General features: G+C 54.3%; 1 protein-coding gene across 2 annotated transcripts in view; it reads left to right on the forward strand.

Annotated features, from left to right (window-relative positions):
* Positions 1-9,128: 9,128 nt before the first annotated feature.
* The window catches only part of PDGFRB (platelet derived growth factor receptor beta), a 36,849-nt gene continuing 31,201 nt past the window's right edge, over positions 9,129-14,776 (forward strand). The window contains exon 1 of one of the 2 annotated variants that reach the window (XM_082726273.1): positions 9,129-9,630. In XM_082726273.1, the coding sequence (XP_082582399.1) occupies positions 9,601-9,630 (30 nt within the window). In that variant the 5' untranslated portion in view covers positions 9,129-9,600. The remainder of the gene's footprint in view (positions 9,631-14,776) is intronic. The other variant, XM_082726272.1, reaches the window with a different exon arrangement.

Here is a 14,776-nt window from a genome sequence, read left to right on the forward strand (position 1 = left end):
ATTCGACTGCATTCGTTTTCCTGAGTTGACTCTCCTGAGAAAGCTCTTTAAGAGGAAGTGTATGTGCGTCTTTGCTGGAACTTCTAGGGAATTTTTCACAATTCTCTCGATGAACCCTTTTAGCTCCCCAAACCTGCCCTTTATTTTAATGAGAAGTTTGAAACAGACACAGAAGCGGAGTGTGTAGTGAACCACTAAGATAGCCATTACCCATCTCCAACCGTTAGCAAGATTTCCTAAGTTATTTCATCACTCCCCTCCCTTTTTTGCTACAGTATTTTAAAACAAATCCCCAACATCATCTCATTTTACCCCTACATACTTCAGCATGCATCTCTAAAACACACGGATGCTTCCTTACATAATATGCCATTAACACATCTAACAAAATTTACACGAATTCTTGAGTATTATCTAACACTCCGTTCATGGGCCAAATACTCCAGATGATTCAAACATGTCTTTGTAACAGTTGCATTGGGTGAATCAGGATCTAAACGCCCTGATTCATTTATCATAGCTGGGGCCCACTGGTATTTTAAGTGTCTTGAATCCCCTTACCCTGTTAAAGACTGGTAAACATTTCCTAGCTATCCAAGGGGATGTGCCTAAAACAGGTGAGGAGCTGGGGGTGTGTAGCAAGGTTGAGAGATCTGGGGAAGGATTCGTGAAGGACAAGACTCTGGGTCAAGAAGTCTTGGGGTGCTGGGTTTCTTTTCCCCAGTGGGGGGGGTTCAGTGTCCATAAGCTACACAGAGCCCCCCATTTTGTTTGATCCTCCAACATTTCCTGAGGACACCCTAAATGTGCAGGGACATGAGGCCCCCCAAAGGTGGACAGAATCAGGGTCTTATCTATTTGACCTGTCCCTTCCCCAGATCACTGCATGGGATAGGGCAGGTCGGCATCAGTTCAAGACTAGACAGATGTGTCAGGATCTGGATACAATTTACAGGGTCCAGTGCAAAATAACAGTGTGAGGTCCTTTGTTCAAAAAGTATTAAGAAATTCAAGATGGTGACAGGAGAGAATTCAACCATGTAAGGGGCCCTTCTAAACGCGGGACCCTGTGTGACTGTACAGGTGACACCTCCCCACCCCCACCCCCAGGAAGTGGCCCTGGCCAGTTTCTTGCACTTCTGGATTCTGATGGTATGGTACTCTAACAGAATGGGGGCAGTAAAGACAGGGCTCCCCTTCGGGCTCATGTACAGATGGAAGCACTGAGGCCCAGAAAGGAAATGGACCATGCCCAAGTTTATGCAGGAAAATGAAGGCTGGCTGGGGTGGGGGAGGGGCTGCTGCCTGGGTTGTCACTCACATGGAGGTGCACAGGGCTGCCTCTGCAGGAAAGTCTCCCTTTCCCAGGTTGAAAAGGGGACATGTTGGTGAGATTTCCTCAGTAATCATCTGGAGTGAGGGCTCCGCAGAGGATTGACCTTTTTGAAGGGTCAGTAAAAAATGGGAAGTACACAGAGAAGGGAGAAGAGGCCCAGGAGGACTGGGTTCTCTCTCTGAGTTGAGTTCTCTCAACTCTCTCTCTCTCTGAGTTGAGTTCTCTGAGTTCTCTTCCTGCTCAGACCAGGAAGAGAAAAATCTGGACTGAAGGACTGAACTTGGGGAGGGCTGCAGGGCACACCTGGGACCTCCCAGAGAAAGCTGTAGGCACAGACATAGATTTCAACCCCTCCATAATAAAGTGTTCCCTAAAAGGCCATCCAGCACGAAATAGGCTGTCAGGAAATAGAGAGTGAGCTGATTGTCACCGGAAGTATGCAAGTGATTGCTGGAGGGCTCTGGTCTAGGATGCTACAGAAATCGTGCCTATCTGGGGGGTGAGGGATTGGTGCTTTTTAGGTGCCTTTTAAAAGCACAAAGGTTGGGAGTAGGTATAGGAATTCTTTTGTTTGCGTGTTCATTCATTTGAGGCATATTAACACTCCTCCTTTGTGTTGACATTGTGTTTGATAGTGGGTGAGGCCTGGCCCTTGGGGTTTTCACAGTGGGGGGGGCAGGGCAGGGAGAAGCATGCATGAATCAAATAATCACAAACAAAGGTAAAATGACATCTTGGTAAGGGTCCCAAGAATGGGGATGTTTGACCCAAAGGCAGGAGACATGGAAGTCTTGCAAGAGGAAGTGACATAGGAGTCAGGGTCCCTTGGAATAGGGAAGGGCATTTCAGGCAGAGCGACAGTGTCAACAGAGGTGCTGAGGCCCAAGGAGACACCTGGTCTGTAGAACCGGACCTGGAGCGCAGTGATGGGAGGCAGGAGATCAGTCTGATGAGGGCAGAGCAAGGCCTGGGGAAAGGCCTGTTGAGAGGTGTGGGAAGGCTTTCTTGAGAGCTTTGAGTGGTGGAGATGGGAGCTGAAAGACGGTGGAGAATGAGCCAGAGGACAGGCGGGGAGCTCTAGAGCAGCGGCGAAGCTGTGGACAGGTCCAGGAATGATAGAAGATGGTGCCCAGGATTGGATGGTGGCTGGGAGATGGGGGAGGGCCTGGGGGAGCCATGCCAGCTTCTCCCTAATCCCCTCAGTGTTGTCCTCCCCCAGGATAGGGGCTGGGACAGGCCTCCCTCTCCACAGACAGGTGCTGGGGTAAACCTCTATTTCCCCCCTGCCCTAGGCCTGCTCTTTCTTGTGCCCTGCTGTTGGGGAGGGTGAGGCAAATTCACCTCATTGCTGGTTGAGGAAGCACAGAGAGGTTCAGGGATCTAGGCAAGGGCACAGAGGGACAGTGCTGGGTACAGAAGCTGGATCTCCTGATGCCAACAGCCTTTCTTGGTGTCTAACCAGAGTGCCCAAGGGGTCCTCAACCCAGCCCTGCTAAGCCTCCAAACCCACCCCTGGTCCACCTAGAGTAGGAGAGCAGGGATAGGAGACTTCACAGCATCCCATTCACGGAAGACACTTGGAGAGCCAACTTACTCATTTTACAGATGGGGTAACTGAGGCCTGGAAGCCTAAGGGAGAAGGGATTTTTGCCAAGTCCCACAGCAGGACAGTGCTTTCGTGGAAAACCTCGGTCTTCTGACTGCCAGCTCAGTGCCCCTTCATCCCACCTCTCCGAGAATGCAGGATTTGGCCCTCCGCCTGGTGCCCGAGTGACAATGATAACAATAGCACTACTACCAAGGGAGAGAGAGAGAGAGAAAGAGAGAGAGAGAGAGCACACGTTCACTAAGTACTGGGAGCAGGGCCAAGACATTTGCGCGTATTCTTTCCCGTAGGGTGAGCTAAGGTCCTGCTATCCCCATCTTGCCGATGAAGCAGCTAGAGCTCAAAAAAGTGAAGTCACCCACCTGAGGCCACAGAGCAGGAGAGTGGCCTGTCTGGAAGTTTTTCTTTCTTCTCCAGCCAAGCCAGCCTGGGAAGATAGTGCACCCGTGTGAGTGTCTCTCTCCTAAACCTGGGATTTTGCTTATACAAATATCTGCTTCCTCTTCCTTCTCTGGCTCATGCAAAAGAGCCTCAGCTCTTCTCCCCTTAGCCTCACTTTTAGATGAACGCCCCCCAGCAACCAGAGACCCGAGACAGCCCTGATATGACACCCCAGCTCCCCGCTCCCGAGGACACTGCAACTTTGTTCATAAGTCCCGGGCTGGGCATTGGGGATGGCTAGTCTGCTTCACCTTAGCCTCAGACTTGCTATGTGACCTTGAGCACTTTCCCACCTGGGTCTCAGTGTCCCCGTATCCCCACTGGGATGTGTCGGACAGTGGCCCAGCATGGTACTGGGACTGTGTGTATGGAGAAGCTTCTGTCCATGTCACAGCCTCCCTCTTCCTCTGACTGCCTCTTATCTCCAGGAGAGGCTGTTAATTGGACCCTCCTTCCCTCTGGCTCCTGTGGTGGCCCCTCTCTCCTCGGGCCTGACCACGGCCTCCTGGGGTGGAGTGCAGAGGCACAGTCTCATAAAGATCTTGGTGATAACTTAGTTTTTAAACAGGTTTATGGCCCTGGAAGAGGAAAGATCCTGGGCTGAGCTTTCTGCTGGAAATGGTTTGCTTAAGAGAAGCTGGTGGGCTAACTTTCAGCCTACCCAGGTCCCAGCCCAAGGCTTTGACTCACTCTGTGACCTTGGGCCAGGAACGCTCCCTGGCTGAGTGCTTTCTGAGCTGGAAGAGGGGCTGGTAATTCCTGCCCTTCCCACCTCTAGGGGGCAGACGTGAGGCTTACAGGTGGGTGCTGGGGCTCCTGTGGAGGTGTCCTTTTCTTCTGGACCCCTCCATCACCTTTCCTCTCACCCTCCAGAGGCTGGGGCGCCACCTGCTGGGACTTCAGGGTACTGCCAGAGGGCTCGCGGTCTGCTGTCAGTCGTGACCCCTGGACAGACTTGTGGATTCTCCTCCTGCTCCCTGTGGAGGAGGAAGGCAGTCCCCCAGTACATAGCCGCTGAGGGTTCAGAAGGGATGCTAGAATCAAAGGCATAGGGGTAGAGTGCCGAAGAATCACTGTGTCTGACCCATTGTTCAGAGGAGACACAGTAGAGCCAGGGAAGGAAAGGAATGTCACAAGGACTGGGGCCCAGAAGTCCCAGCTCCCTGGCCGGGGCACTCCTGCAGCCTCTCAGAAGGACCTAGTGCTGTGGGGAGGGCAGTCAGTCCAAGGTCGACCATGATAGCCTCCATGCTAGTCCCCCACCTCACTTGTGTTAGCCCATCCTCCGGAGTGCACCACAGAGACTTGGTCTTATCTGTCACTGTTTAAGATCAGGCATGGACCTTCCTGACCTTCAGGATAAAGCCAGGCTCCTCTTGGGGCCACAAGGCCCTGAGACCTAGCCTCTTGGCTTCCTCTCCAGCCTATAACCCTGAATGTCTCCTTTCTGCACCTCACCACTCTTTTCCTTCTGCTCAAATACACCAAGCTCCTTTTGGCTTCCAAGTTTTTGCATATGCTGTTCCCTCTGCCTAGAACACTGTTCCCACCTTCGTGCCGTGTCTTAACCTCAGGTCTCAGTTGATATATTTCTTCCCCAGAGAGGCCTTAATTGACCTAAACAAGAACCTCCAACTGCCCTACCATTATTCTTCATCTCTTCACACTAAACACAATTTGATATTATTAATTTGTGCTTTCCTTTGGTGTTCGTGAGATCCATGAGGGTGGGGCACACAGCAGGTGCTCAATTAATTTCCATTGCGTGGATAAGTGGCAAGAGGGACAGCATGGCCTGTGAGTCAGAGATCCCATTCCAGACTTGCTGTGTGCCTTCATGCAGGTTTGAGCCTTCTCTGGGACCCAGCATGTCCAGTGTTGGGGAGATAGGTGGCCTCTGATGGCCCCACTGTTTTGAGGATCCTTGAGCCATCTGGGTGCCAGAGCACACCCTTGATTTCTAGGGTACTGAGCCTGAGGTCAGCGGGATGCTGAGAGAGGCCAAGCCAGGCAGGGCCTCAAAGCCCTATCTCCTGGGACCTTGGCAGACTTTAGTGGCTATAGTTTGGCCTAGTAAGAACAGTCCTAGAAATCTAGGGGAGGAATGTGGCCCAAAGTCCACCCCCCTTGGTTTGTCTGTGCAACGGGACAGCTAGCATGCTGAGTGTCCAGGATGGGAAGGGGCAATTCCCACTGTGTACCTGTTCTGCCTCCTTAGCTGCAGGTACAAGGTAACACCTGCTCAGAGTATGCAGGGTGGAAGGACACTGGGCTAGACGTCAGGATCCTTGCATCCCAGGACCTCTCTCTCTCTGCTAACTTTGGGAAGTCTTCTCCACTCTCTGGGCCTCAGTTTCCATGCCTGTCCTATGGGCACACTCTTAGGACTCTTTCCGCCCAGATATCCAGGATGACAGTGCTGATGCCTGGGACATGTGTGCTGCTTCCTTGCCCCAGGCCTGGAGAGCCTGGGAGGGGGGCAATGCTGGGAGCGTGGGAGAGCCAGATGTGGTGGCTGCTGGCCCTGCCTGAGTGAGAGCTGAGCTGGCCTACTGGGAATTCTCCCACTCAGGAGCCCTTTCCGGGCCCCCCTCCCCCTGCCCCACTGAGAGCTGCGGCTTCCGGCTCTGACAAGCGTGGGTGGGGGTCTGGGGGGTGGGGGTTCAGTTTGGCCTGATTCCCTCCTTCAGGGAAGAGCAGTTCCGTTCTGGGACGGGAACATGACAAAGCCTTGCTCAGTCACTCTCCAGCGCGGGCTGCCATCATCTGGGCTGTAAGATGAGCATTTGGATGGGCTCCCCTGAAGCCCGGATGGTGGACTTCTGTGACAGTGGCTCCTGGAGACGCCTGAGAATTGTCACCTTCGGTGGGTCCCCCTTGCTCTGCTCCAGTCCTTGCATAAAACACCAGGTGTGTCACTTATGTGGACCTCTCAACCACTCTGCAAGGGAGACACATGCATCCCCACTTTACAGCTGAAAACACTGAGGCTCCTAGAGCTCAGGTAGTGTCATTTATCCAGGCCACGCAGCTAGGAAGTGGAGGAGCTGGACTGGAACTTCCAATGTCAGAGCTCAGGCTCTTGACCTGCCTCCATGCAGTGGGGAGGAGGGGTGCTGAACCCCAAGGTCCAGAGCTCCCTTCTCCCTCTAGACCCCATTCGCTCCACCTCAGGCAGGATGCTCTGTTCACCCACTGTGAGCCCAGCTTTTCCAAGTCAGCATTGTCCCAGGCTGGACCAGGCTCCCTGCATCTTGGCAGTGCCTGCCCTGTCCACGGTGGGGCTGGGGGCCATATGGATCCCCCACCCCCCAAGCTTGACGGTACCGCACTGCCCTCTGTGCACAGAAGAAACCGAAGCCCAGAGAAGGAAGAGCTCAGCTCAGGGGCACACAGCGATGGGCTGCAGCTGGAAAGAGGGAAACTCCGTATGTCGGAGACATACTGTACTGAGTCCTTTAATTGCAGTAGTCTTTCAAATCATCCCTCAAACCATCTCCATTTACCAGAGGATGAAATTAAGGCTTGGAAGTCTCAGTGACTTGCCCAAGGTCATGCAGCTTGGCCTTGCAGAAGCTGGAATTTGAACCCAGCTCTGTTTCTGGCTCTGGACTCTGCCCTTTCCATCATGACCCCCCCACCCCCGCGTCATCTGTCCAGCTCTTGGTGCGTTCCCTGTGGTGTTCCGTGGGGGCTCTGCATCCCCCAGCCCCATCTCAGCTGAGAGGAGGCTTAGCAGCCCTGGTGCCTGCCAAGGGTTAATGGTGGTAGGGGCTAAGTGATTCCAGATGGGCCAGCCGGACGGCTGGGCTGGCCGGAAACCGGCCGCCGCCAGCTTCCCGGGGGAGCCGCCACCAGCCACCCCCTCCCCTCTGTGCTGCATCTCTGGCCCCCAGCTGTCCCCTTGCCCTGGGGCCCACCAGCCTCCTCTCTCTAGCCAGAACCCAACTCTAAGCCACTTGTAAACAAAGCATCCCAAGGGCCTCCCAGCACAGTGGGTTCAACCCTGTTAGGTACAGATGGGAAACTGAGGCTCAGAGAGGAGAAGATATCTATCCAAAGCTACACAGCAACTCCACAGCTGGGTCTCCTCACTCCCAGACTTGTTAGGGGGTTGGGAGTTAGGGGTATGAAATGCCTCCTTGATCCCCCACCCCCTACCACCCCTGGAGCTGTTCTGGTCCTAGCCGTTGGGTCAAGGCTTTGGAAGCGAATGGCCAAGGCAAATGCTAAGAGTTGCAAAGACTCATATAGTCTTCGGGCATAGGAAATATTAGCGTAGGCTTGATCCTGTGGTCTTTGGAGTCCCCCTACTCCCCCCATGACCCCACTGCTACCACACTGATCTGGGACCCCTCTCAATCCCCACTCAGATAAGACCAAGAAGGGACCTCAAGATGGATGTGCTGTTGTGATGGCATAAAATCCCAGCTCAGGCAAACACTCCTGCTCATGAACTGGGGCCCAAGGTGAGGCCCAGGAGAAGAAGGGAGTAGACAGAGGTGCACTAGGTAGGACAGAAGGAGCCCTGGGTAGAGTCAGTGACCTGGGATACCTTTCTTTCCCTCTCTTGGACTCAGTTTCCCCATGTATACAGTGTCAGGGCAAAAGGCAATTTGCCTCAACTCTCTAAACCCTTTTAAAATGATGCCCTTGGGCATCTAAGGGCCAGGAGTCTATGACCAGAGATGTCTTCTGGTCTGAGGAAATGAGGGCGGACTAATTGGGTGGGACAAGAGGTCTAACCAGGTTTTGGAGGGGCTTCAGCAGACCTTAGCGGGGAAGGAATGGCAAGAGGCTGGCAATGGAACATCTGGTCCTCAAAAATCTGTGTTGGGGGACTGAGCGAGACGCAGGGATAGGGTCCCCAGGAAGAAGGTGGGACAGGAGCCCCAGTTGGCTCTGCAATGTGGGGTCAGATCCCCTGTGTCTGCTCCATCATGGAACTCAGGAGGCCTGATTCCATGCCAGTTCTGCCCTTGCTGTGTGAGCTTGGGACGCTCCATTCATGCCTCTGGGCTTCTGTTTCATTGTCTATGAAATGGGGAAATAATCCTTTCCTGATGCTCCAGGGCCTGTGAGAGGACAGGCAGGAATATGTTTGGAAATCTGAAGCACACCGGTGACATGGAGCAGGTCTCCTTCCCTCTCTGCGCCAATGCACACCCACCTTGGGTTTCTTCTTCCAAAAAGTGACTGATATTCAAAAAGCATCAGTTAAAGGCACTCTCAGCCTCCTGTCCTTCTTTGGGGACCTGCCTGTGCCTCCTTGTATCTCTCACGAGCCTGGGCAGGCCTGGAGTCAGGGACTCTGTCTTACTCACTACCATGTTCCCAACACCTGTCACATAGTAGGTGCTCAACATGCTTGCTCAATAAATGGATGTTGATTGAATCAATTATATGGGTTATGAGAGCTGCATTTATACGTGGGGAAATAGGCTCGGAGAAGGGAGCCCGCCCCAGGTGCCACAGCAAGGCATTAGGGAGGTGAGGCCAGGCCACTTTTTAATAAAAGTGACTCAGCGGTTGGCGTGGGCTGCGGAGTTTCTAAACATCCCCTCACATCCTGAGAGAGCAGGCGACGGAGGGAGCAAGCAGAGGGGAAAAAAGGAAGAAAAACAAGAAACTTGGGGGAAAAGAAAGAGAGGGGGGGAAGAAACTGAAATTGAAAACAGACACACGCGTCCTCCTTCCCCGCCCCCTCGCCCCCCCCTTCTTCCAGCGGAGCCAATCAGCGACGGCCCTGCAGCCTTTCCCCCAAAGTGGTGGGGGGGGGGCAAGGAAGCCCACAGTGGTGTGAGCTCCTGGGGCTGCCAGCGCCCGCAGTCCCTTCCCATCCCGTCTGGAACCCAGGATCCCTCTGTGAACAAGTTGGGAGCAGAGAGGAGGAGGACAGCAAGGAGAGAAGCGGCCCCTCTGACTAGCGGCGCGGGGCAGCAGCCTGTGCCGGGCAGCGCAGCCCAGTCGTCCAGACCCAGGGCGGCCCCTCCTGGCAGCCCTGCTCCTCCAGAAGGATGCTTTGGGAGTGAGGCCACTCCTCACCCCGGCAGCCCCTCACTCGCTCCATTCTCCCAAGGCTCCCGGAGACTACAGCTGTCCTCCCTGCTCTCCTACCCAGCTACTGCCCCTTTTGGGGTCCAGCAAAGTCTTTCTGTTAATGAGAGGTCAGTGAGGAGGACTTCCTGGAGGGGGTGACAGCCCACAGCTCAGGACTATGCCCACACCTGAAGGCATTAGCAGCAAGGTAAGTGCTGGGAGAAGGGGATCCCCAGTCCCTTGCCCATTCCCCTTGATCCAGTCTGCGCCTTCTTGGGTAGGTCAAAAAATGGAAAATATTTTTAACAAAACCAGATGGGAGGAGGCTGGGAGGCTGTGGGCGACATCAGGGCTGAAGGAGCCAGCTTTCTCCTCTCCTGCTCAGGCTGCGTCTGGGGTGGGTGGCCCTGGTCTCCAGAGCCCTGCTGCCCCCTGCTTTCATCAAAGGAACCTCAGAAGTTTCTGGGTGCAGACTGAGGGCCTGAGGGGGCTGGGAGAACTGGAAGAAGCTTGAGAGGGGAGTTGGGACGCGGCAAGCGGGGTCCACGGAAAGGGGATCTAGCCGGGGTTTGGGGACCTCGGAACCATGGCCCCTGTCTCTGGGCCCAAGCCTTGTCCTTAAGAATCTGTCTGGCCCTAGGCCAGTCGGCCGCCAGGCAACCTCTGGGGATTTAAATGGATTTGCAGATTTTCCAGATTCCTAAGATGTCCTTCTAAACCCCCAGTGGCTGGGAAAGCATGAAGACAAGGGGGCCGTGGCAGGCCTAGCCAAGCAGTCACGCAGCTGGGGCCGTGCGGCTGGGGGCCTGGGCCTGGTCGAAAGATGTGGGGGGCCCCTCTGTGAAGAAGGGGGAGTCGGTTGTTGGGTCCTTCCTTCTGGACCCAGGCAGCTTCTTGGGCCGCCTTGCTGCCTCCCTCCTTCCGGACGCTGCTTTGACTCTGTCCTACAACATGAATCTGATCTTGATCCCGTCTTTGATTCTCCTGTGTAGAAAGCCCCAACTCCTAACAGTAGCTGCCATTGATTGGCACCTACTGCATGCCAGGACCCCTCGGAGAGCTTTATGGGCCTGATCTCACGTAACTCACCAGCAGCTCCGAGGTGGGCACGGATTTTATGTTGGTTTTGCGTGTGAGGTTCAAGGCAGCTACGAAACTGTTATCACAGTGCTAGTAAGTGGTAGAGCTCGGGAGATAATAAGCTCCCTGCCCTGTTTCTCCAAACTTGGGGCTTGTGTTCCTGCCAGTCAGATCCTAGGGTTCCCAGGAAGAGTATGCACAATCCTGCCCATGAGAATGCCCTTCCTCATCACCTCCATTTTCCTTCATGGACCTTCCCGACTTCACCTCCTCCAGGCAGCCTTCCAGGCTCTTCAAGTCTTCCAAGTGCTTGCCATGCCCTTTGCCTGGTTGCTTGGCCTTCTCTTCCTGTGCGTACATCAGAGATCATTTGGGCCCTAGGTTCCCCCATCTTGCATTCTGTCCCCAGCATGGGCAGGGGGCAAATGTGCTGATCAAAGGTAGGAGGGGGCTCACTGAAGACTTTCTGTTCCTAAATGTGAGACCAGAACCAGGCCCCTCGCTTCCCTCAGGTGCCCTCCCAGAACACCATGTTGTTCCTCCCAATGGCATTTTACTATGTCAAACAGGGGGGAGCGTCCCAGCCTCTCTCTGCAATCCCAGAGTGCACAAAGGCCTCTAGCCAGATGTCTGAAGTCGTGCAGGCCTCCCCTGCCTCTGAGCAGGAGGCTCTGGGTCCACAACGCTCAGGGATGGAGGGCCGTGTTGCTCACTGTCATAGAGCACTTGCTCTGTGCCAGGTGCAGAGCCCAGGACTCCATGCCCCTTGTAACCCCTGCAGCAGCTCTTGGGAATCCATACGGCTGTTACCCTGTTTGGCAGAAAAGGAAAAACCAAGGCCCAGAGAGGCTACCTGACTTTTCCAGTATCACACAGTTAGAGTTGGTCCTTAGGCCCAGGTCTGCTTGAAACCAAAGACTTAACCCCCTGCTACCCACAGAGGCCCAGGTCAGAAGGGAGAGACTCTCCATCCTCCCACAGAGGCTACTCCTGGCTCCAGCACCTTCCACAGCAGGAAGTTCAGCATCAGGCCCCACCTGCTCCCAGGTCCACCTGGAGTCTGGCCGGGTCCTGAGTGAGGAAGGAGACCATCTGACCAGCACCTTCCCTTCACTGGTGACCAGGCGGCCCTCCCTCCTGTGTGGGAAGAAGAGCTGAGACTTGTAACTGCCCACAGATGTGGGACAGCAGAAAGCACCATGGATTCAGAGTCAGGAGACCTGGCGTTGGCCCTGGCTCAACTCAAGTCCATTGCTTGGCCAGCCCCGGGTCCCCGTGTCCTTTATCTGGATGGCATCTACATCCGGAAGGCAGTGGACACTATGGGTAAACCACATAAGGTTTGGGCATCAGGGGACTGTGCATTAATCCCTAGTTGGCTCCTGGCTGGCTGTGTGACCCCGGGCCAGCGCTCTGTAACTCTTGGCATCAGTTCCCTCCTCTGCGAGCAGCAGGGGCACATAAGCCCTGCGAGTGTAACATAGGTAAGGTGCTGAGCAGCTCTTGCTGGGCTCTCACAGGGCTGGACCTAATGGTCATGGGCTGAGAGAGGGCCACTGCTCTCCCTTCTCCTGCATGGGACTCGGCGGTGAATTAGTCTGGGATCCACAAAGGACCATGCCCACGGGAGGGACCTGGACACCATAGGTATTGTAAAGGCCCCTTCCACCTTCCAGGCATGGTCTGGCTCTGAGACCAGCTGCCTTCTGGACTAGAGGAGGGGACTTCGTGTTTTGCTCAGGATGGGCTGCTGAGTGTGGTGGAGAAAGAAGAAGGAAGTAGAGGGTCCCTTGACTGCCCTGAAATGACCTCTGTGCCCACCTTGTGTCCTTGTACATTTCAGAAACCTGCAGGCAGTGGGCCCTCGCCCTCCCCTCGGAATGCAGGGAGATCTTCCTCCATTGTTTTCCATAGCCTTCCTGGGCCCCCCCAGGAGGCAGAGTTCATAGCCCCTATGCTGGGGAGCAGTGGGGACAGGGTGAGATAACAGGGACCAGCAATCCCTGAGTACTTTCATAGTGCCTCCCATCCCATTACTGTGACGTTCACTGCTGTGATCCTTGGGGCTTCGAACAGGCCCAGCATTCAGAAAGTGCTTAATAAATATTTGCCAAACTAATATAATCGTCACAGCAACTTCCAGCAGTAGATATAAACTCTCTCTGTTTAACAGATGAGGAAATGCCCAGAAAGGTTAAATCAGTTGCCCAAGTTCCCACAGCTAGGAAGTGGGAGAGCTGGGGTTTTCGTCTGGGTGTTTGTGACCCCAGAGCCCAAGAGAGGCTGGGTGGGGTGCGGGCCACCCCTGGGGAACCAGCATAAACTCTGACAATGGGCCTGAGCTGTGGGGACCCCTCAGAGTTCCAGAGGTGGTCCTCAGACCCTGGAACCCATCCTGTGTGACGGTGGCTGAGTCAGTCCTAAGCCAGGCCTCAGTTTTCCATCAGTAAGACCCAGGAGGTTGAACGAGATGATCTCTGAGCTCCTTCCAGGATGAAAACAATTCCAGGATTCCAAGCCCCACCAACCCAGATTGGCAGCCACACAGCCTGTTGGATACACAGGCATCCTGTATCTTTAACTTCACAGCGAAAGGATTTTTTCTTACTCTTTCTTCACCCATTACAGAAAGAGGTCAGGATCGATGTTCACTAATGGAAAACTGTAACCTGCTATAAAGAGGAGGTTTCTAACTCTTTCCAGAGTTAGAACAGCCCATTCGTTAATGTACTCGGTTTCTTGGGGAGCTCCAAGGGTGTGTAACTGCAGAGCCCCTGTGCCCATTTTCCTGGGGTACAGAGGGAGGAAGTCAGAATATACGCCTGTTGGGGTGTGTATGGGTGGATGCTGTGAGCCTTTAGGCTCCTTCTGAGGCTGATTTTTCAAATCTCATGTGCTCCCTGTCCCCACTGCTCCCCAGCATAGGGGCTATGAACTCTGTGTCCTGGGGGGCCCTCAGGAAGGCCTATGGAAAACAATGGAGGAAGATCTCCCTGCATTCCAAGGGCGAGGGCCCACTGCTGCAGGTTTCTTCAAGAGGAAGAAGGGCTTTGGCTCAATGGTGCATGGATGAATGGTGGGGTCCAGAAGTGAGGGAAGTGATGCGGGGTCCTGATGGGAGTGGGTGTGCAATTTACACACTTGTGGCTTCCAGTTTAAGAGCCACCTTAAGACCCTCCCAAGACTTCAGACTCAGAGCCAATGGCTTTGTAAACCCCCAGACCCTCACCCCAGGGACCACCCCCTTCCTGGATGCTTTCTGGGGCACCCTGCCCCCAGCCTAGTTCAGGAGGCTGCAGATCAAAGTGTATTGCTTTAGCTGCACCATTAGTACCCTTTCTTCTCTCTTCAGGTCAGGGCTCTTTGATGTCTCAGGAGCCTGAAACCTTCCATCTGCCAGAGGTACCAGCTTCTCTTGGGAAGTGAGGGCAGCAGGGTCAGGGAATCAGTCCCTGAGGGTCAGAGATGGAAAAGACTCCGGGAGTCACCTGGTTTGACTTCCTTGTTGTACAGGTGGGAAGCTGAGGTCCAGAGAAGAGCTGGTCCAGAAGAGAGGTCCAGTCGTATGGACGGTCAGTGGTAGCACTGAGCCTGGGACCCAGCCAAGTACATGCTGTCCATCACCTCTGCCATCTGGGGGACTCCCTCAGCCTCAGTTCTCCCTGGCTGAGGTCACAAGGCAGAGTTTGGGCTAAAGAGGAAATGCCATTTCCATGAGTAGAGTTTTGTGGACCCAGAGCTCTCCCCACGTCACTTCTCTATTCTGGCCAAAATTTCCTTTTATATGAGAAAAGGGGTGACCTAGGGTGCCACTCAGTGACCCCAGATGTTCCATCCCGCTTTGCCCTTAGCCTCTGCCAGGCTTCTGTGGCTGTTTCAAATCCTCATTGCCGCCCTTAGTAGCCCTCCTTCCCAGAAGTTGAACCAGCTGGCGGCTCAGGGTCTCCTCGCTTGAAACTGAGCCTCTTTTAGGCATGGGGGGATTCCAGGGTCAGTCCATAGGGCGAGGCTCAGCTTTAGGAACCTGTCACAGCCGTAGCTCAGGGAATGGAGCTTGAAGGAAAAGGCTTGCTCTGACGCAGTAGACGGTGAGTTACCCCACCCCTCAACCTGTATTTGCACCCTTATCCTTTCTCACTCTGCGACCTGTCTGCAGAATGGATAAATAATGCGTGGGAGAGACGGATAGACACACTGCTGCCTGGTTGGACAGCTGGCCTCCCTTTGAGTCCAGGGAGCAGGGCTGATGCTCCACACTTAAAATTCTTTTCTTT

The sequence above is a fragment of the Mustela nivalis genome, assembly GCF_964662115.1.
Source record: "Mustela nivalis genome assembly, chromosome: 3".
Classification (NCBI taxonomy): Eukaryota; Metazoa; Chordata; class Mammalia; order Carnivora; family Mustelidae; genus Mustela; species Mustela nivalis.